Below are 23,124 nucleotides of genomic sequence, written 5' to 3' on the forward strand. Positions count from 1 at the left end.
GTAGGTAAAACGTATACAAACCTTTATTTTGCTGAAGCAGTGTCACTCCACCAGAGGACTCAAAAAGCCCATGATCTGACTGTAACTCAGCAGCTGGGTAAAAAATATTAAAACTAACCCAATAAAATGACCCAACGGACTGAACGCAACATTTTAAATATAAATATATAAAACGATGTGGATTTTTAAAATAACATAAATCTTTCACATGTTTTCCAATACCTATCTAAGTAAGAGACATAATTTATGTTCTATTAAGCCATACAAGTCTTAGTACCCGGGGTTCCCTTTAAGTCTAGATATTGACTAAATCACACTATCAGTGGTGTTTCAGTTGAAAATGCTATATAGGTCTGTAGTTATGAAACTGGCCCGTGGCTAATAGTTTTACATCCAAAAAATAATATCTGTTCATGAAGCTTTAACGTTGGTGCACATTGGCTTATGAAAGTTTATCAACATTTTAACTTTAGTATTTAAGAGAACTTTTGTCAAAGGGGTCATTTGTTTATATTGGTGGTGGTTTTTTTAGTGAACACAAGCATATACAGCTTCCATTTTGTCATTATTCAAGTAGCTCTGGTGTCGTTACCTGTCATAATCCTCCATGTTCAATTGTCCTTAAAGGGATAGTTCACCCAAATGAAAATGACCCTGAACATTTATGACTGACTCTCTGTTGAACACACAAAAAAAGATATTTTAAATAAACTGCTTTTGTCAATGAAATTTAGTGGGGTCCAATGTTGTTTTGGACAAAAAACTGTTAAAACATTATTTAAAATATCTTTTCTTCTGTTCCGCAGAGGATGGAATGACACAAGGGTGAGAGAATTTTTAAGCTAACTATCCAGTAAAAGAACAGAGATATTAAAGGAGAATACATCGCTAATAGTATGCGGGCAGTTTTCCCTCCTTGCACCAGAACACTAAAAATACTGTATTTTATAAAAAGCAAAGAAAAACACTCTTGGTGATGCCTTTCAGCTAGCTGTACTTGCTAAATCGTCACTCATACAAATCCTAGGAATCTATGCAAACTGTTGTAAATTCAACCCTAATTTAGTGTGCGTTCACAGAGTTGATGTGAACTGAGTTTCATGGAGTAAAACAGCATTTATTGTGTGTAGTTATTTCAGTATCCCAAAGATATTCATGTCATATAAACAGATTTTAACAGATTCTTTTGATGATATACAATACTTATCAGCCGCTGTTTTTGTTCAGAGCAATCAAACTATATGCTTTTGTTTAGGGTCCATCTAAAGCTTAAATGGGCTTATAAGAGGTCTTAACATTTCAAATATTTCACACCTTGTAGAATTATTGTGGCTTGATGTGAAGTATGTGGAAATGCCATATAATGCTTGCACAAGGGTGTAGGGTAAGTTATAACGTTTGTATTAATAAACAAGCACTTCGCCAGTTGTCTGAAATATCCTGTGAAATAGCCAGGTTGGTTTGTTTTCGGTTTTGTGTTTTTACAGTTTAATCACTTGTCATTTATACAGGCTAGAGAGCAGATTTTTGAAGCTGTGATCCATGAACCATCAACAGGGCCATGAGATCATACAGATTTATCTAGACGCAGTTAATGATTGGATTAAGGCAAGACAGTCTGGCTAAACTTGTGACAGTTGGTGCTCCACGTTCTGTATGAAATAAGTTGTCACATATAAGTAAACTGACCTATTCAGGCTTACATAGCTTAATGACTTAATATATGGATTGTATAAAAAGTATATCAGAACTGTGTTGCAGTGGGGTTTATGGAGCTCACTTGTATTCTTCATTGGTAGTTACATTTGTGATGGGTTTTTAAACATAAGAGTTATTATTATGGACCAAAGCAAGCAAGTGATTTTAATTTACAGACAAACAGCTTAGACATTTGCACTGGCTGTTCAGCAATGTATTCGGGTTGTGTTGTGATCTAAACCTAGTGAAAATATTTTGGCGTGATAGAAATATTGCAAGGAATATATGCAAATATTGTTTTTTGATCACATTTTAAACATTTCCTTCAGTGTTTCATACATTCTTGGATTTAAGAAAAAATAAACGTTTAAAAATTGGTGACTTGTGTGATGTATTTGACAGAATTCACAGACAGGAATGCAAAACTTTTCTCATAAAGTGTGTTTATTGTTTTATCTGACAATGATTAATTTATCATATAAAAAGTATTCTCTGTAGTCAGACTATACAGGCTTCCTGCTGAATTATTACAACGTTCTGGCTGTTGGATAATGGCAGCGTAATATTTGCCATGCAAATGATCATTCCAAACCCATCCGGGATATTTTATCCCTGCATTTAACCGACCATATCACACACAATAGCTTGCATGGATGAATCTCCTGCCAAATTAAAAAAAATCTTTTAAAATAGCTTTCTTAGCAATGTCAAATTTGTTAAAAAATTATACTATTGCTTTCTTTCGAAATGGTTTAAATGATTATTCCATGCATTGTTTGCTGTCTTATTTAACTTGTAACACAATAGCTTGATTAATTAGTCAAAATGAACAATGCTTCTGCATTGTGTGACAGCTGCTGATTTCTTTAGTGTAGGTTATAATATGAAATGCTATTGCAGTTAAATGTATTGTTGATGTTCAGTAGCTGCACTGATAATAATCATAACTGTGCACTCTAGAAGTATTTTGATTTGAGTTGGAACAAGGAAGGAACGATCTGTGTAGGTTTGTAGGAAGGCAGGAACATAGTGAACTCATCAAACATATGGGCCAAATTGAACAATGTTTATTTGTTTGCAGGATATTGCCATCGCTAACCTCTAGATGGTGACATTTCTCTCATATTATTTGACCCACAGTTGTAGACTAGAGGAGCTGTTTAAGTGTTACCACTCTATGAGAAACAGGTTTGGTGTAGAGGAGATTGTCTTAGGGTTTATACAAAAGACGTGTACAAATGCTGTTAGTCGACCTAACTCTAAATATCAGCACAAAATCATCATCCCTCTCATACATAGCCTGTATTTAGCTATAATTATCTACTTAAAATGCCCAAACAGGCTCTATCTCAGGCTCTCAAATGAGTTTATGTCTGGTTAAAAGCCTTTTAATGCCTACATGTTCTCCTAACAGCTCGACTGCCTTTGCAGCCAGTGAGCTTGTGGTTTTGGAAACCATCTCTAGATGCCTGGAAACCTCTTGTGGCGCTCACTGTGACGCATACAAACTCTGTATTTGTCCAACTAAATTAGTTTAGCATGGAAGGAACTTTGCGTTCTCACTGGGTAAATACCTGACTAGGACGTCATGAGCTGTTTAATAAAAAGAACCTAGATTAGAACCAAGGAATTCTTTTAATGAAACAAAACGTAGGGTATTTTAAATATTACGCGTAGAGACATTTTGGAGAGTGGGAAATGAAACTAACGTCTTTTGTTCGTGTGGTCATGTAGCTGAGCTTGTATTTCTTTTGCTTGTTTGTTTATTGGAAGCGTGAAGCACACTGGCTGTTTGCTTTTGTTTATGTGCTTCATGTTACTCTTTGATTATCCACTTGGTGGCGCTGTTTTATGCTTATGTATATGTTTAGAACTTCCATTAACACATATGAACAGGCCTCCCCTGGTGAAAAAACCAGTTGGTGTGTTTTGATGCTGGTTTCTGCTGGTTCTTAGCAGGTTTATGCTGGTCCACGACCAGCTAAGGACCAGCAAAGGACCAGCTTAAACCAGCATCAAAACCAGCATGCGTTTCTAGTCTTTCAAGAATACAGTCAAGAGCTGCTAGGAGATATTTGGCAAGTTTCGTGTCGATCTCTTTCATCATTTCCTTTGTTTTCTGTCATAAAGCTACTATTTTGAAGTGCCGCTGCAAACGAGTCAGTGCGTGAGTGAACCGTTCTAATGAATCAAACTGAATCGTTTGGCATCGCTGGTTCTGATTCTAAACATCTGTCAGAAAACACAAGAAGACGTGATTGCTGAAATTAACGAATTCTCTGGTTCTCTCGATTATCAGACAAAAATGTAGCTGTAATATTTTACTGCTTAAAACCGAACATAATCCACACTAGAATGTAAAATGCGCGCCGCTTCCTCTGCTCTGCCGCAAGGGGCGCTATAGCGGAAAGTCTTGGACGGTGAGAATCAAGTCATGTCGAAGCAACTGGTCGAAGAGAATAATGTTGAGCAAGTTAGTAGGTATGTTTATTTTAACTTACTTACCAAAGTGATTTTTAGAAAGGAAGTTTAATCTGATCTAAATGATCACTAGTTATTCATACACTTGCGTAAAGTATATTTCTAGCTTATTTTTTCCCATAGGAGTGGGTATTTAACCCTGGTGAAAAGATGGTTTAAGCTGGTCCTTTACTGGTCTATGCTGGTCCTTAGCTGGCTTATGCTGGTCCTTTGCTGGTTTATGCTGGTCCTTGACCAGCAACATGACCAGCATAAACCAGCAAAGGACCAGCTTAAACCAGCACCAAAACATACCTAACCAGCATATGCTGTTTTTTTCACCAGGGTATAGGTCAGGCTTCTGGTCTTATCTGCATCCAGCTATTTTTAGCTGTACAAAACAGCTTGTTTTGCTGCTTGATATTGCAGATTGGTGTGTCGTACCGTATTATTTTATCTTAATTATAACTAGTTTGTAGTGCAGAGTTTAACTGTTTTCATGTTGTTATTCTTCTCGTTATTTATTCCCTTTAGCAGCAATGAACCGGAAGTCTCGGAGGATAAGATACAGAAAGAAGAATTTCTTTAGAAAACTTTTAGAATTTTTTTTCTTAGATTTTAACAATAATGGTTTGTTAACAAAACCAAAAATGACTTAAGCTACGTATGTATTGTTTTCAAAAAATGTCTTATCTGTGACATCTACGCTACAATCTGTTTCCGTTACATCCTGTTAAATGAATTTCTTCTCCATTATCCCTAATTGCATGTTCCAAATCAACAGAGTTCTGCCTTGGATCACAGACCCACAATGCCCGTCTCTCGTGCCCCTCTGATTTAGTCTGGTTTACATGATGTCCTTTTAAGGCAGGTCTGTTTGTCACGATTGTGGGTGTCTGGTTCTCATGGGAGCTGTTCATGCCGACTTCAGTAATGGAGAGTCTTTCCATAACACATCATCCGCCCACTCCAGTCATATGTTTACAGGCACGGTCCTCTTGAAGGTCCACTTTATAGCACTTCCCAGCCACCTGGTCCTTTTGTAGTTGCTTCATTACATGTCATTTAGCACAGGCTTTGGCTGTTACCCTTAAAAACAGACTTTCATGCATTCTGTGTCCTGTAAACCTCAGGACAATTCCAGCATTTTGTCAATTTTTATCAGACATTTAGCAGATGCCTTTGTCCAGGAGCAATTTTGATTGAACTCTTATGAATTCACCTGCTGTCTGTTCAAAAGTAATTCAGTCTGGATTGATCTTATGTAATCTTTAATTTTCTTGCTGATTCATTGTATCAATCCACCCACACTCTAATGTGTCATGTGTAGCTACACACCCAGGTCATATCTAATGCATGAGGAAGTACAATATTTTTATTTCAGTTTAATAATATTTGTGAATAATAATAATAACAGATAGATTAGTTTTAACAGATTAACAATAGCAAGTTTGGGATCTCTAACTCAAACTCTGTAGCGCCACCACTTGTCTAAAGTTTCACTCATCTTTATGCTAATAACTTTTGAACATTTCATAAGCAAAAATCAATTTTTCTTCTGATTTTGTAGCTCATGTTGAGTGAAATGCAGAACAAAATGCAAAATTTTACAGGCCAAGATGTTTTGCAGTTTGTAAAATTTTGTTACTTTTAATAATTTTTCAATTTCAAAAAACCTACTTTTTCAAACTTGTCCTAGATGGTTTGTCTTATTTTCACCAAAGATGGCTCAGGTCATCTTCAGACCATGCTGGCAAAAAGTTACGGAATTCAAGCTGACTAGTCAAACTGTTCTCATATAACGCGCAAACGAATTTGACGAAGCACACGCAAATATTAACACGAGGCTATATCTCTGCAATGCTTCAGCGTATTGAGACCAAACTTGGTGTGTGTTATAATAACCATGACCCAAGGCTGCCTGCACAGTTTTGGCACAGTGCCACCTAGTCGTCAGGAAATATAAAAAATAGAAATATAAGCATGCCAAGTCCAACCATACCCAGTTTTACCCAATATCATCCATTTTGGGCGTTGCCCATTTTGAATTTTGTCGTAAAATGCTTTATTTTATGAATGCATCAGCATATTGTTGCGAAACCGGCACCATGCTCTGACAGTACTCAAAAAGTTTTGGGGCACCTCCATCTTGTGGAAAAAAAAAAAAATTAAAAATGCTAATAATGTTTGATTAAATTGGCCTGTTGTAATGAAACTGGGGTCTATGTATCTATATATCTTTGGGTCATGCCAAAAACAAAGATAGCAATTTTGCCATAGTCAGCCGAACTTCCTGTCCACCATTTTAATTTATGTTGAAAACATCAACATAAACATCCTCCTGTACCGCTAGTCTGATTTTCACCAAATTTGACTCAAATCATCTTCAGACAATGCTGGCAAAAAGTTATGAATTTTGTGTCAATACACAAAACGGTTATCATTTAATGCATCATTGAATTTGCTAGAATGATGCCAAACTGCGTCTGAGACTGTATCTCTGCAATGCTTTGACGTATTGACACCAATCTTTGTATGTGCAACTGTCATCTCACATTAACCATGCCACATCAATTTTGTAACAGTGCCACCTATCAAAAGTGATAAATCATTCATTAACCATTAAAAATTAAGTTTCCAAAAATGCTAACAACTTTTGATTGCATTAACCTGCTAATGCAATCAAACTGGTCTTAAAATATTCCATGGGTCATGCCGACAACATAGATACCACTTATGCCATAGTCGGCCAAACTTCCTATCCGCCATGATTTTAAAAACTTGCTTTTTCGAACTCCTTCTAGACCATTTGTCTGATTTGCACCAAAATCAAGTCAGATCGTCTTCAGACTGTGCTGACAAAAAGTTATGGATTCCGTGTTGATAGACAAAACCGTTTTTGTATAGCAACTCAACAAATTTAAGGCACGATGCCAAACTACATCTGAGGCTGTATCTCTGCAAAGTTTTGACATATTGACACCAAACTTTGTGGGTGCCATTGTCACCTCACACAGAACATAAGGCATCGATTTGATAACAGCGCCACCTATTAGTCAAAAGTGATAAGCCATTAAATCTTATTGTTGTATTTTTGATTTTCCAGCCATTTTGACTAAAATCATCTTGAAATGGCTTCAGTTATTCATTGCTACAGTTCATCTGATGCATGCTTCTGTAGTGCTTGGCCCCTTAATTGCTGCTTGCAGTTATATTTATTATTATTATTTTGTAATTTGCAAAAGATGCTAGAAAACCCTAGAATACGTTCACACATTTGGCTTTTCCCACTTTCTCATTATCTGTTACTCCCGCCATCTGTCCTCTCACAACAGAGGCATTTGAAAATAATGTGTAAAGAGTCTTAGAATGAAGAGCTGTGATTTGACTCATGCAGCTGAATTCATGGACTCAACAGCCTTCAGCTAAAATAAAACAAAACATATTTTATGAAAAAAACACAAGCATCATGCTTAAATGGTCCCTTTTCCGTTGACACATTTTGTGGGTGTGAATGTTCACAGATAGCCTAGTGCTATTTGAGATGCTGCTTTTAGAGCCTTTTGCCTTAAAAGGCCATAAAATAATTCTTGAAACATTTCAAAATGTCAACTGACCCATGCCATCTGTTTATGACATAATACACAGTCACTCACATATGCGTGCTGGCTAAAAATGTGACTGACTATAAGCCAAAAACCTCAGATGCTGGGGAAAAATATCAATTATGAATGTTGTTCTGATGTGGGGAAAAAAACAACACATGTTGATTGTTGTCAGTGTATTTAATGACATCTTCACAATGCTTCTCTGACATCAGACAGCACAGTCATCCACTGCTTCCATCTTTAACAGAGCAAAAAATGTCAAATAGGTAATCTATTTTGGTCTGCATGATGAGTGTAGAAATTAATCAAGGATGGCTCTTAAAGGTATTTGATAAGATTAAACATGTGCGTCACCAGATCCCATTTCCTCTCCTTTGTGAATAACCTGGACTAAAATTGTTAACACAATTACTTTCGGTCACCAAGTTCTGGTTGGATAATGCAGAGCAGAGTTATGTGATGTGCATAGTTCTGTCTACATATTTCTCAATCACTGTATGATTAAGGTCATATTAGGACACTAGTTCCCAAATGTTTCCAACCCTATTGTGTTTGTTTCTCTAAACAAATTTAAGAAGATATGTCCATATACAGAGATAAAGCCAACCCCAAAATCATTTTTTATCTTGTATTATTGTTAATATTATGTTGAGGTGAAATATGCCAGTCATTCTAGTCCTATGGGTGATATGCAGATACTTTCTTCTGAGGGCATCTGCTTCCCCATTGTTTCTGTATCCCATGGTATGTGTGTGTGGTTTGTCCTGTGAGAACCCCTTCGAAATGTCATGCACTAGAAACCACAAACATTTGCAGACAGAATCTCCTCAGGAACTTCAGTCAACAAAGGTAAAGAGAGGTAATTTGAGGTGAACTAATCGTTTTACAGCACATGCTCGTGGAACATGCCATAGTAGATCTTAAAAAGTGATTCAAACAACAAATCGTTGTATAAGATTTGTGAATGATGCTGCAGGTGTAATCACTCTGTCGTTCACAGTGACGTTGATTGACAAGATTGATGCCACAGGACAATTCATACACACTGTCACAACATCGAGAGGCTTACGTGCCCTACAGGAGTTTGTGAATTAAAATGGAAACTCTCTCTGTAGAATTACACTGCCATTGAAACGTTTGGGGTTGGAAACATTTTGTAATGTTTTTGAAAGAAGTCTCTCACCAGGATGCAATTATTTAATCAAAAATACAGTAAAACTGGGATATTATTCAAATTTAAAATAACCAACTTAAAATGTAATATATTCCTGTGATGGCAAATCTGAATTTTCAGCAGCATAACAACAGTCTTCAGTGTCACATGATCCTTCTGAAAGCTTAAAATAAGAGCATTTATTTGAAATATAAATTGTTAGTAACATTATAAATGTCTTTGCTGTTACATTTGATCAATTTCACACATCCTTGCTGAATAAAAGTGTAATTTTTTATTATTTCAAATCTTTCCTTCACTACAACCACCATGAAAATTTGAAAGCACTCACCCCCTTGTCATCCAAGATGTTCATGTCTTTCTTCCTTCAGTCGTAAAAAAATTATGTTTTTTGAGAAAACATTTCAGCATTTTTCTCCATATAATGGACTGATATGGTGCCCTGATTTTGAACTTCCAAAATGCAGTTTAAATACAGCTTCAAACGATCCTGAATGCGGTTGTAAATGATCCCAGCCGAGGAAGAAGGGTCTTATCTAGCGAAATGATCGGTTATTTTCATTTTAAAAAATACAATTTATATACTTTTTAATGCCAAACGCTCATCGTGTCTTACTCTGCTTGGAGTGTTTTTGTTCCGGTTCATGACAGGGGTATGTCGAAAAACTCCTATCTCATGTTCTCCCTCAACTTCGAAATCGTCCTACATCACTGTTTTACCTTTTTTTTTTTTTTAAAAGGTGTTTGATCTTCTTTGCATGTTCATGTTGCAAAGACTGGGCTGGAACTTCTGCAGCAATGTAGGATGATTTTAAAATGATTTTTGAAGTTGAGGGAGAAAATACGATTGGAGTGTTTCGACATACCCTAATTGTCTTGAGGCAGAATACACAGTTCATGGAGAGAAAGCCAAGATGAGCGTTTGAGATTAAAAAGTATTTAAATTGTATTTTTTAATAAAAATTACTGATCGTTTCACTGGATAAGACCCTTCTTCCTCGGCTACGATCATTTACAACCGCATTTGGGATTGTTTGAAGCTGCATTTAAACTGCTTTTTGGAAGTTCAAAATTGGGGCACCATATCAGTCCATTATATGGAGAAAAATGCAGAAATGTTTTCCTCAAAAAACATAATTTCTTTACGACTGAAGAAAGACAGACATGAACATCTTGGGTGACAAGTGGGGTGAGTACATTATATGTGAATCTTTGTTTTGGAAGTGGACTTCTCCTTTAAAGGGATAGTTCACAGAAAATGGAAAATTCTGTCTGTAGTTACTCACCCTCATGTTGTTCCAAATCCATAAAACCTTTGTCGATCTTCTGAACACAAATTAAGATATTTTGATGTAATCCGAGAGATTTCCTGCCCTGCTTGCATAGACAGCAATGCTCCTACCACATTCAAGGCCCAAAAGGGTAGTAAGGACATCATTGTAATACTCCATGTAACATCAGTGGTTCAACCATAAGCTACGAGAATACTTTTTTATGCACAAAAAATAACTTTATTTCACAATTTCGTCCATGTTAGTCTCTGCCTCGCATTCACAAAGAGTAAAACAACGTGCTTTCTTTGCACACAAAAAATATTGTCATAGCTTGATAACATTAGGGTTGAACCACTGCTGTCACATGGACTATTTTAACGATGTCCTTACTACCTTTCTGGACCTTGAACATATTGTAGTTGCACTGCTGTCTATGAAAGGTCTACAAGCTCTCAGATCTTCATTTGTGTTATGAAGATGAACAAACATCTTATGGTATTGGAACGACATGAGGATGAGTAATTAATGACAGAATTTTCATTTTTGGGTGAACTATCACTTGAAGTGTTCCATTAATGTGTTCAGTCTACAGAGCATTATGTTTCCACTTATAAAGAGTGTCACCCACAGCACGATCTTTGAATATGCAGGGAATGTTCAGCTCTTTGTATTTTAAATGGGGCTAAGGTAGCATTTTACGTTGCTATTGCTATGGCATAAACAGTCTTTGCTCATCTGAAGCTAATGGGAATCTGCTGAGGGACAGTGCTATTTGTTTGGTTGAATGGGATGCTGAGGCTTAATGTGATGAAGAAGTCCCCATGGACAGTTGATGGCTGGAGGATACACAGTGTGAGAAACACACTTAGGCTGAGGGATATTTCAGGTCACTTTAAAACCATCGAGTCATACAATTTCCTGTATCACTGGTATGGCTTGTTGCTTTTTAATGTTGCTAGATATTTGTTTTATAAGTCTGGTTTGATTTATAAAGCCAAATATATAGTAGAGATGTAAAAGACTGTTAATTAAGCAAACGATTCCCTTTAGACAGCACTCTACTGATTAAATATGTCATCTCCCTAATGCAGTGTCCCATAAAACATTAATTCACTATTTACAGTGTGACATCTTACTATAAACTAATTTGTCTTGTTTGACGTATATAGGCATATAAAAATGGTCTGAGACTCGTCTGTAGGGTTTGGCTTACATTGCATACATTCTCAGAGAGATTGATGATTTGGAGATGGAAATAAACGTCTACTCAGTTTCAGCTTTGGCCACTTGTGCAGACATCTGGTTACTGTCATTGTCCTACTGCTATCTTAAGTGCTTTGAAAAGTATGGTTCAAAATACAATTTATGAGTCTGACATTTAACAGAGAATCTGGCCAACATTACAAAATACAGGCTAGAAACTGCTTTGGCAAGACGTTGTTTATAAACATTACTTTGCGGCACAAAAGAATGGTTACGCTTATTGTCCATAAAAAATATAAATATAAAAATACGGATATAAAGATGGACCAAAAATCGATTTAATAATAATAATACATTGTTTAATTATTTCAACATTTATTCATTTATATTTATATTATATTTATTCAATATTTATGGATTTTTAAAGTGAAAAGATGGCTTTATATAGTAATAATAATAATAATACAGGAAGAGTTTAATTCCCAAATATGTGCTTTTTTAAACTATCATAACCACTCCATTTCAGAAAACTGCTTTACATTTAAATAAAATAAGTAATATATAAACTCTATCTTGTGTTTAAGCAGGACCACTTTCTTTCTACTGTAAGAAATCACTTTATAGCTCATAAGGTGGGCACATTTCTGGTTTAATAATCATTCCACTGAATGAAAAATATTTGTTTATTCATACATCATATTTCAGTTATTATATATCCTGCTCAACCCACGCTGATTTATAAGACACTTAAATTGTCAACATAGGTGAGTTTGCACAGTGTATTTTTCCTACTTGCCAGGTATTCTGCATTCAGACAGATATTCCATTCCTGAGCATTTCTGAACTCTATAGGCAAAGTGTTTAAACAGTGTTTAACTTGTTCACAATTACTACACAATGAAATAAACGCTACTGAAGGATGTTTGTCCATCGTTGGCGATGTGAATGGCTCATTTTCCTGTTGTTCCAAAAGACATCTTAAGAACCATAATCCTAACATTTAACCACAATCCTAATCCATTATCATTTATAATTCATTATACAACAGTTTGTTCTCGTCCTTGATCTGATTTGCCAAGAAGTGTTCCAGGACTTCATATTTAGTAATGTTTATCTTTTTGTATCACCCCACATGTCTATGTTTGGAAAAACTGGAGTGAATGTGGCTGGAGTCATCTGTGTATTGTTTCATTAAAAACAAAGCTTTAATACTCTGACTTATTTTGAAACTATTTTCACTGGAAATAAATATACTGGCCAATTTTTGTCTAAAATGTAAGTTATTGGATATTAATTCTATTAGAACAGTTGTATAAATGCTATATCCGATAATCGTTCTGTGATGCTGAATATGAGCGTGGCTGTGATTATCTGCAACTGAATTTATAGAGTTCCACAAACAGTGCCTGCCCATTTTTTTCAGCAACTTCGGTTCCAAAAGTATTTTTCCATTCATTTTTCTCATAGAAAGTCTTCGTCAAAGAGCTATAAGCCATGAACCAAACAGACCAGCTAAGAAGTGAATTACAAACATGACTTGAAGCAAAAAATTATTTGAAAATCTGTCAAAAATGGTTTTGACACTGCAAATAACATCAGTTAAACTTGATGGGGAAAATATGTGCTTCATGGATTTGAGTGGATGATAAATTTGCTTGTTGAGATTTTCTGATTAGTAATTTCTCTTCAGAATCATGGGTAATGTAGTTTTACACCAGGAATAAATGCAATTATTATTTTAACTACAATTGCCAATGCTTCAATAAAAGCATTTACAATCAATAAACAACATTGTAGCTTACAGTATGTCCGTCTTTAAAGGCTTATAAGTTATCGTTCAAAATTAATTCCCTTAGTGAAGAAAATGAATGGGATTTTTATTTTCGGAACCCAACTATTGCACTCTTCAACGTAACAACCTTTAGATGAGCTATTCAAAGCAGGTCGGTCAGCACAGTTTCTCTCCTTTAAATAGAAACAAAATCAGTATAAATCGCATGACTTCTTTTCAAACGTTCGCAGTTATTTCTTTCACTGCACAGTCATCACAGTTAATGTCATGTAATTACGTGCCACACAAATAATCTGGTGTCACACTCCACTTGCTGCATTCTCGGTGTCCTTGGTAACCAACTCCTCTTGCAACGGAGACGAGCCCTCCATTAATTCCAGACCACGTTCTGTCAAAGAGGAGACGTCAGGTCTTGCACTGTAGCTTGTCCAAGATGCTTGGTCAGGTGTGTCAGAGGCTGAATCCCACATGTTTGGCTGATTCTCAGTGGCACCGACCCCAGAACTGCTGTAGATGTTTGGTTTAGTAGAGGATGTGGCTCCATGGACCAAAGAGGGTTCCCTTGACGCACCTGCTACAAGAATACTAGTTTCCGATACACGGCTAACTTCTGCTGTACTGAAACGTCCTGGGTTAATGTGTGTCGAATCAAATGTTCCTGTTTGGTCAGTGTTCTTTGTTTTTGTTGTGGGGATTTTGGAAAGGCCGTCATGACCTTTGTCATCACCCCAGTGCTGTTGTCTGTGTGAAGAAGTGGGGTGGGCATATGTGGGGATCTGTGTTGATCTCAGGCTGACCGCTGGTGTATTATTCATCTTGTTGGTGGTTGGTACATCACTTGTTGTGATGTTATTTGTGTTTATAGGCATAACTGCCGCCGTCACCAAAACATCTGACCGTCCAGACACAGATCCAGACGTTGGTTTCCATATCAAACTGTAATAGATTGCCAGTATTATAGCAGCCAAAGACACCGACAAGACATATGCGAATACAGTAGCCAGTCTCACCCACTTTTTATTGGTTTTAGCAGCCATTTTAGCTTTTTTATCTCCTGTATATGTGGCCGGTTTGCCCCGTTCCATGTTTGGCATAAAGTCCCTCTCCCTCATGTTCGCGCGGTTTCTTCCTCTGTGCTCCTGAACGCCGTCCGTCTTGAACGCTTGTTATTGACAGATTATTCAAGAGAACTGCTGTCGGTTTAATACACAGCGTTAGTCGATTATCCACGTCGCTGTTTTTATTCATTCATCATTCCTCCAATCTTGCAAATCCACAATAGCGAACTGTTTCCAGCATGACTGTAGCGTGTGGACGTTGTTCCATGCAGAGACGCTTCCAGAGCGCGGTAGATGACCGGTATATATACACCGATTTCACCCCGTCTGATGCACAACCAGTGCTCAGATGTGATTCTTCTGCTGAATTACATGAGAACAGACATACAGACAGCCTCAGTGTTATGCATTGAGGGCACTGTGTGCTACAGAGCGAAAATGAAGGGAGGCGGGTCTCACTAGTGCGCACTAACAAGACGCTGCCCACAGCTAAACGTCATCCTGTCAGAATCCCCCTGACTGTGTTTGGATAGTTGACAAATAACATGGACATGAACATGCTTAAATTTAAAAGGAATATGTACCCTGGACCACAAAACCAGTCTTAAGTAGCTCGGGTATATTTGTAGCAATAGCCAAAAATACATTGTTTGGGTCAAAATTATCGATTTTTATTTTATGCCAAAAATCATTAGGATATTAAGATCATGTTTTATGAAGATATTTTGTACATTTCCTACCTTAAATATATAAAAACTTCATTTTTGATTAGTAATGTGCATTGCTAAGAACTTCATATGGATAATTTTAAAGGTGACTTTCTCAGTATTATAATTTTTTTGCACCCTCAGATATAAATTTTCAAATATATGTATCTCGTTTAAATATTGTACTATCCTAACAAACCATACATCGCTTGGAAAGCTTATTTATCCTTTCAGATAATGTTTAAAAAAATGGACCCTATAAATCTCAATTACAAAAACTGACCCTTATGACTGGTTTTGTGGTCCAGGAGTACAAATGGGACCATGGACCACAAAACCAGTTATAAGGGTCAGTTTTTGTAAATAAGATTTATACATCATTTGAAAGCTGAATAAATAAGCTTTCCATTGATGTATGGTTTGTTAGGATAGGACAATATTTGGCCTACTATTTACGGCAGATTTGAAAATCTGGAATCTGAGGGTGCAAGAAAATCAAAATATTGAGAAAATCACCTTTAAAGTTCTCCAAATGAAGTTCTTAGCAATGCATATTACTAATCAAAAATTAAGTTTTAATATATTTACGGTAGGAAATTTACAAAATATCTTCATGGAACATGATCTTTACTTAATATCCAAATGATTTTTGGCATAAAAGAAAAATCTATCATTTTGACCCATAAAATGTATTGTTGGCTATTGCTACAGATATACTGTGCTACTTATGGCTGGTTGTGTGGACCGGGGTCACATTTGGTCACGAAAGCTTATATATAATTGTAAAATAAGTGGGAAGTTCTGTTTTAATGTTTTAGATGCACTGCAGGATACTACTGTCACTAATCCCAACCAGTGTTCGAATTGTGTCAAAGCTCTTGGGGGGTCCCACTAACCAGACCCCCTCCTCATAAAAAAAAACAAAAAAACAAAAAAAAAAACAATATAAATATGACTCATATTTTTGTCTTTGTCTAGAACTCAATTCTAAGATAAAAGCTTATTTTACGATGGTCAGCGAATTAGGTGTACCAAACAATCACTAAGCAAAGAATTAAATATCTAGCCGAGGAAATTAATATTTTCAAACAAGTTTAAAGTGATTTTTACCTTTTGTGGGCATTTTTTCAACTTTTATAAAGCCATTCTTTTTTTCTGAAAGTGTGCATTATCTTTTGTGTCAAATTCTTATATTTAATCAATAAAATCACATAATAATAAGACATTTTAGGCTATTATCACACAAATAAAATCATTTTCATCAAAATTCATCTTTTCAATATAGAGGAAACAAACGCTGCATCTGAAATCGCATTTAGATGTATTTACCCACTGTTTAATGCAGGACATGAATGCATTTAACCTGCAGTCAAAAATGCATGAAAAATGTTTGAATATTTTAATCCTAAAATGTTAACTGCTGATTTTTTAAAATTAATTTAAAAAATGAAAAGGTACTTTAAATTGGAATTACAACCGCCAGTAGGTCAGTAAGTCACAGTTAAGTGAGTCATTGCGATTGAACCGAATCATTTAAACGGTTGATTCATTCAGGAACGAAACCAACGTCATGTTGTTTAGAGACGCAAAACAGTGCAGTGGCTGTGTTTGGAATGATTTTTGTTGGCGAAATAGAACAAAAATAGGCAATATGGTGTCTATAACGTAAGTCTCTTAGTAATATCTTCTAGTTTATTGAGCTGTTGTATAAAATTACTATTTGTAAACATTTGTGAAAAAGGCTCTCTTCGTGTGATATTGATTAACTACACTGTGTGCACAATTATTAGGCAAGTTGTATTTTTGAGGATAAATTTTGTTATTGTACAACTACAGTGCTCTTGGTCAATCCAAAATGTTAACAAACCCTCAAACCTGAACATTTAAGTAGTAAAAGTGAAGTTTTGGCTTTCTTAAGAGAATATCTACATGTACACCAGTATTAGGCAACTATTAGTGTGCAGAATTATTATGCAACTAAATGACAAACAAAGATTTTCCCATCTCACTTGTTTAATTTCACCTGTTAAAGTGAGAATAATAAACAAACTCAATTTACAAAAACATTTATGAAATTTCAAAAAGAAAACCTCAGTGACCAATATAACCACCCTTCTTTTCGATAAGTCACAAGCCTTCCATTCACAGAGTCAGTCAGTTTCTTGATCTGCTCAGAATCAACTTTTTGTGCAGCCGCAACCACAGCCTCCCAGACACTGTTCAGAGAGGTGTACCGTTTACCTTCACTGTAAATTTCCTGCTTAAGAAGGGCCCAAAAGTTCTCAGTAGGGTTTAAGTCAGGTGAAGGGGGCCATGTCATTAGTTTTTCATCTTTAAGGCCTTTACTGGCCAGCCACGCAGTGGAGTACTTTGATGCATGTGATGGAGCATTGTCTTGCATAAAAATCAAAGTCTTCTTAAAAGATGCAGACTTTTTCCTGTACCACTGCTTGAAGAAAGTGTTTTCTAAAAATTGAGTTGATTGAGTCCATTTTCAACCCGAAAAGGTCCAACTAGCTCATCTTTAATAATACCTGCCCATACCAGTACCCCACCTCCACCTTGCTGGCGTCTGAGTCGAAGCGGAGCTCTGTGTCCGTTACTGATCCAACCACGGGCCCATCCATCTGGTCCGTCAAGAGTCACTCTTATCTCATCAGTCCATAAAACCTTTGAAAAATCGGTCTTCAGATATTTCTTGGCCCATTCTTGACGTTTCAATTTATGTGTCTTGTTCAGAGGTGGTCGGGTTTCAGCCTTTCTTACCTTGGCCATGTCTCTGAGAACTGAACACCTCGTACTTCTTGACACTCCAGGTAGGTTGCAGTTGTGGAATACGGCAGCACTGGAGGATAATGGCTTCCTGGTAGCTTCATGTTTGATTCTTTGCGACCCTGTTGACTATTTGCTACGAAACGTTTGATGGTTCTGTGATCACGCCCCAATATCTTAGATATTTCAAGAGTGCTGCATCCCTGTGAAAGACTTTTTACAATTTTTGACTCTTCAGAGTCAGTTAAATCTCTTTTTGGCCTATTTTTCCCGAGGAGAAGAATCTGCCTAATAATTATGCACACCTTGATATAGGGTGTTGATCTCCTTAGGCCACACCCTCCCTCGTTACACAAATACACCACCTGATATGCATTAAATCCAATAAGCATTCAAGTTTATACAGCTTGGAGTTGGAAATTATGGATAAAATGATGATATGGTCAAAATACTCACTTGCCTAATAATTGTGCACACAGTGTATATGACATAATAAAAATTTACATTTTCTGCCCACATATCCTGAATTTTGGGAAAATGCATTTTATTAGACTCAATCTAAAGCTGTCCATACACTGTATGATAAATACAGTGTATGATAAATAATTTGTTGCTTATGATGAGGGAATTCTTGAGCTCAATCTGAACAAAACTCCAGGTTTCAGCAATGACTGTTCTGAACGTCTCTGATTGGCCACTGCATTCTAAACTCAACAGAGTCGTGTGTGATTGGTTATAATGCGCAACGCTGCAAAAACGCTTAGTAATAAAATATGATTTAACGCGAGCAGGTCTAAATTTAATACAGCAATCGAATCTTTTCATTTAATTTTAACTTTAACTTTTCACTAGTTCTATGTTTTAAGTATTATATTTTTATTGAAAAACCAGGGGACCCCCCAAGCATATTTTTTTGGGTGTTATGGGTGTCCCTTAATGCTTGTGGGAGGTCCAGGACCCCCCCAGCCCCCCCTCAATTCGAACACTGATCCCAACCACCCATTTCTTGTTATTTCGGTAACTCTATGAATCACTGGATATCAGACAAATAGAAAGTCATTTTAACCAATTTTGGTCCTCTGTCACAGGTCTCAATTCACTTAATTGTTTTCTGTATGCTGCAGTTTAGTTTTATAAGCCCTGGCAACATGACAGTTGTTTCAAGTCACGGCTTGTCTAAATCTCAGACAGTTTCTATCTCTATTTCATAATAACAAAGTGTTATATGCCTATTGGTCGTGTCATATGTTTGGCATATTATTAATCAGGAACAAAAAAAAAAAACTCAAAGATTTACTGCATCCTAAAAGGATATGCAATTTTTGGCCTGGTTTATAAATAATGCTTTTGTACCTTTGTGCTTTTGTTTTGACACATTAGTCACCAAGTGCATGGATGCCACCAGCTGGGCAAACAGCTACACTGCACTATGACTGAAATAATTACCAACCTCAGATTATAGTGCATAAACCTGAATAAAGGTTAAATATCAGTATGTGTATAATTTAACACCATAGTATTTTACACCTATAACAATTTGTCATATTAAAAGTCAGATGTTTAAGTGATTGGTCATACTAAGTACAATACTGCCATTGGATATTGGGATAAAAAGTATCTGAAAGGATACATTTTTGGAGATGAGAGAGTTGTGTTATTGTGTGTACTTCTCATTTTTACTCGCTGACCGTTTAACACCTCTCAACATGTTTTTCACACAGATGAGTTTGTTCTGTGAAAAAAGACAAACTCTGATGACAAGTGTTGCCACTAGATGGCCTGCAGGATGGGAATGGCAATGCAGGATAGGAACAGACATTTTTTTTAGGTTAGTGGTGTAAGTATTCATCAGGGCTTCAACCTCCTAAACGTGAATGCGGTATTCATGTAAAGAAACGGCATTCATGATAAACGATCAAATAAAAGCTTTTTGCTTAGTCTTGAGTTGGCATGTGAGTGTGGTTCTTTATACTTTTAAGGGTTTAGTTTTATTTGTGGAAAACATCACGGGTTCACTTTTGTGGCAACATATTGCGCAGTCTGAGGAAGTGATGTCAAAAGATATGTGCATGTAAGATTGTGGGAACTGAGAGTGAAACCTGTTACTAAAAGAGAAAAAATGACTTGCACATGTCTTGAATTGCTGTTCAACTTTGTTGATTTTAATGTAGGTAATACAGAAAAATGTCTTTCTTTGTCATTATTTGGAAAATGAATTTAAATCTTGTTTTACTAGTATATTTACATGTGTGTTTACGTTTTATATTAATAGAATTTAACATTAATAATAGATTTCAACCAGTTATTTTTTTCATGTTGTAACTGTTTGTCTGCTGTATATTCCTTTTGCAGTGTAATCAGGTCAGTAGTTAAATGTTAATGACTTAAGTGTTAATTCTAGAAGTCATAAATGGGTCATATTGTTTTGAAAAAAAGTGATCATAATGCTGGCAATATCCTAACCAACATTTTTGCCTTATTAAATTCTAGAAATGTGTTAATTTTTGCAGAAACTGCAGAAATCATAACTTGTGTATACAGTGGCATACGAAAGCTTGGGAACCCCTTGCATAATATGTAAAAATGTGAACAATTTTAACAAAATAAGAGAGGGGGTAAAAACATTTGAACAGGATGAAGAATGATCAAAAAACATTTTTTTTTTAAATATCTTTTTTTTTCTCTTATTTAGTACTGCCTTTCGGAAGTAACAGAAGATACTTGCATGTTTCCTGGAAGACAAATTAGGAACAATTTACCTTGATCTTCAAATTATTTTTTTTTTTCATCCCCCGGCTCTTAATGCATCATGTTTCTTTCTGGAGCATCAGTGAATGTTTGAACCTTTTTTAATAGTTGCGTTTGAGTCCCTCAATTGTCCTCAGTGTGAAAAGATGGATCTTAAAATAATACAGTCACTGCTGGAAAGGGTTCAAATATGCAAAGGATGCTGGAAAACTGCAGGACCTGGAGAATTTACAGAAAAAAAGTTTCTTTAGATTTTTAAAATGTTTTTCAAAATGGTTCTTTTAGGAACCGTTCACTGAAAGGTTCTTTGGGGAACCAAAAATGGTTCCTCTATGACATCACTGCAAAAAACACCCTTTTGGAACCTTTATTTTTATTGATGGAAGGAAATTAATATAGCTGCAAACCACAGTGAGTGGGCTCAAATCTGAAGACAGACAAATATGTTACTATAGGTCATCACCTACATTTCAGTTTGTATAGAAGCTACACTCTTGTAACCACAACCATGAAACTTTATACATCAACAGTTTGTCATACATGGCTTCCCAGTAGAGCCTTTTAATCACAATGACAAATATTTTGACTTTCTTTTGAATTTGTAGGTTTTTAACAAACACACACACATTAGTTTAAATAATCTTTCACATCACAACAGAATCTGTTCATACCTTAAATGTACATGTAAGTTGCTAACAAATTTCTATATAAGGACTACAGTGGTTATCCAATTCCTCCAGCACATACAGTAAACTCACATGCTTGAGCTAGTCGTCATCCTTATTTAGCAAGTGTGCTTTACTGTCATATTTAGAGTTCAACCACAATTCTGTGTAATCATTAGAAATTAAACCATTCAAAAAAAATGACATGGAAACATTCACAGGCTTTTTAGTTCCATATACAATAAAGGTTCCTGTAAACACCCGTTACAGGAAATAATGATCTCAATGAGAATGTTATGTTTGAGTCAAAGACAATGGACCAGCATATATAAATATCCATGTAAAAACAGTACTGTATATTTTAATTGACCTGTTTTCCCCAGCAAGTAATATGTAAAGCAATATTATTGTAAAAAAAAAAAAAAAATCTTTGAAAAAAAAAAATATATATTGTGTTTCCTCATCTCTGAGCACCTTTGGTTTGTATTTGGTGGTTAATGAGGCGAAGCGCTGTTTAAAAGCAAACTCTGCCTAGCAGAACCCATGTTGAGATTACCCAATAGGTGTCAAGTGCCTGCTCTTGACTGTGCCTGAGTCCACACTGCCAAGCTCAAGAACAAAAGGTTGCAAGACTCTCCTTGTCTGTGTCCCACAGATCTTTGACGACCCCCCCTCAAACCCCCAACATACACAAGCACGGCCCAAACCCCAGCACATACATACAACCTCAGCATGTGGCAGACTACCGGAGCCGACCCAATGTTGCCCCATTTGCATTTTAAGCACAGGATGGAAGAGGAACACTTGAGGTGTTTTAGACCACAACGGCTCATCAACATTTCAGCAGCACATTTTAGGAGGAACCTCTGTTATCACACTTATCAACTGCATTTTTACAATACACTCCAGAAATAAAAGTCTTTTTATTGGCATTGATGGTTCCGTGAAGAACTTTTAACATTCATGGAACCTAACGAAAGGTTCTCAAGAATAAAAGAAGGTTCTTCAGATTAATACAATATTCTTCATACACCAAAATGGTTCTTTTAAGAAAATAAACCTTTTATTTCTAAGAGTGTACAGGCTCCTCACTGCTTAGATTCACCCAAGAGTTGCATCCCATTGATTGGCCATTTAAGACAATTAATAATGATGCATTTTTGGACATAAGAATTAATAAAACAAGCTAAAGCATGATTTTAAGCCTGGCACCACATTGTCTCCATTCAAAAAACTAGACTGTATAGGGTAAATTCAGGAAGAGAGATGTAGGTCAGGTCAGTGAGGGCTGGGTGGAGGGGTGTGTGGCTGAAGCAGCAGAAACAAAAGGTTCTGTGAAAAGCCTGCAAAAGGTGGACAGGCAGAGGTGTTAAAAGTGATACCCTGAAGAAACAAGAGGCAGATATGCACCTTCCCAGATCTGTGTCTCTCTCTCTGCCATTTGCACACACTGTCTGCTCTAGCACAACTCCAATAAACAAAAGAGTGAGCTTGACCTTGTACAGCCTGCTGGTCTGACTTGCTTTTTAGTGAGATGAACACACATGCAGCACTATGAATAAATAGGTAAAGGTTTAGGTAAATAGCTCACCTGCTGGATTTTCTGAACCTTGAGAATGATAAAAGTTGTGTTCATGGGGGGTTAAAATGAAAAACAAGGCCTTGCTAATCCATTAAAAGAGAGCACTACACTGAACATCCCCAGGTATACAGAAAAATCCATCTACATCTGATTGAAACTGGACCCCGGGCTTTGGCATGGAAAGAAAACACTTCAAAGCCATTGTCTGAGAGAGTTCACTTTGAGCTATGGAAATGGAAATTTCCAGCATTCCTCAATGATAATTGGCTAACTCCAAAAGTGCAGTGAAGCTTAACTTTAATTACCAAGGAAGCTATAGACTCTATTCAAACTTTGTTGTCTATTTACAATCGTTTCATTTTTTGTAATGGTTATTCCAAACA

The 23,124-nt window shown here is 36.2% G+C and overlaps 1 protein-coding gene across 1 annotated transcript; it reads right to left on the reverse strand.

The window, feature by feature from the left end:
- Window positions 1-13,064: 13,064 nt before the first annotated feature.
- On the reverse strand, window positions 13,065-14,696 carry zgc:153157 (uncharacterized protein LOC751674 homolog). The gene has a single exon (XM_051138116.1). The coding sequence runs from the start codon at window positions 14,319-14,321 to the stop codon at window positions 13,509-13,511; it is 813 nt and encodes a 270-aa protein (XP_050994073.1). The 5' UTR covers window positions 14,322-14,696; the 3' UTR covers window positions 13,065-13,508.
- Window positions 14,697-23,124: the final 8,428 nt, after the last annotated feature.

This window comes from Labeo rohita, chromosome 20 (genome assembly GCF_022985175.1).
Source record: "Labeo rohita strain BAU-BD-2019 chromosome 20, IGBB_LRoh.1.0, whole genome shotgun sequence".
NCBI lineage: Eukaryota > Metazoa > Chordata > Actinopteri > Cypriniformes > Cyprinidae > Labeo > Labeo rohita.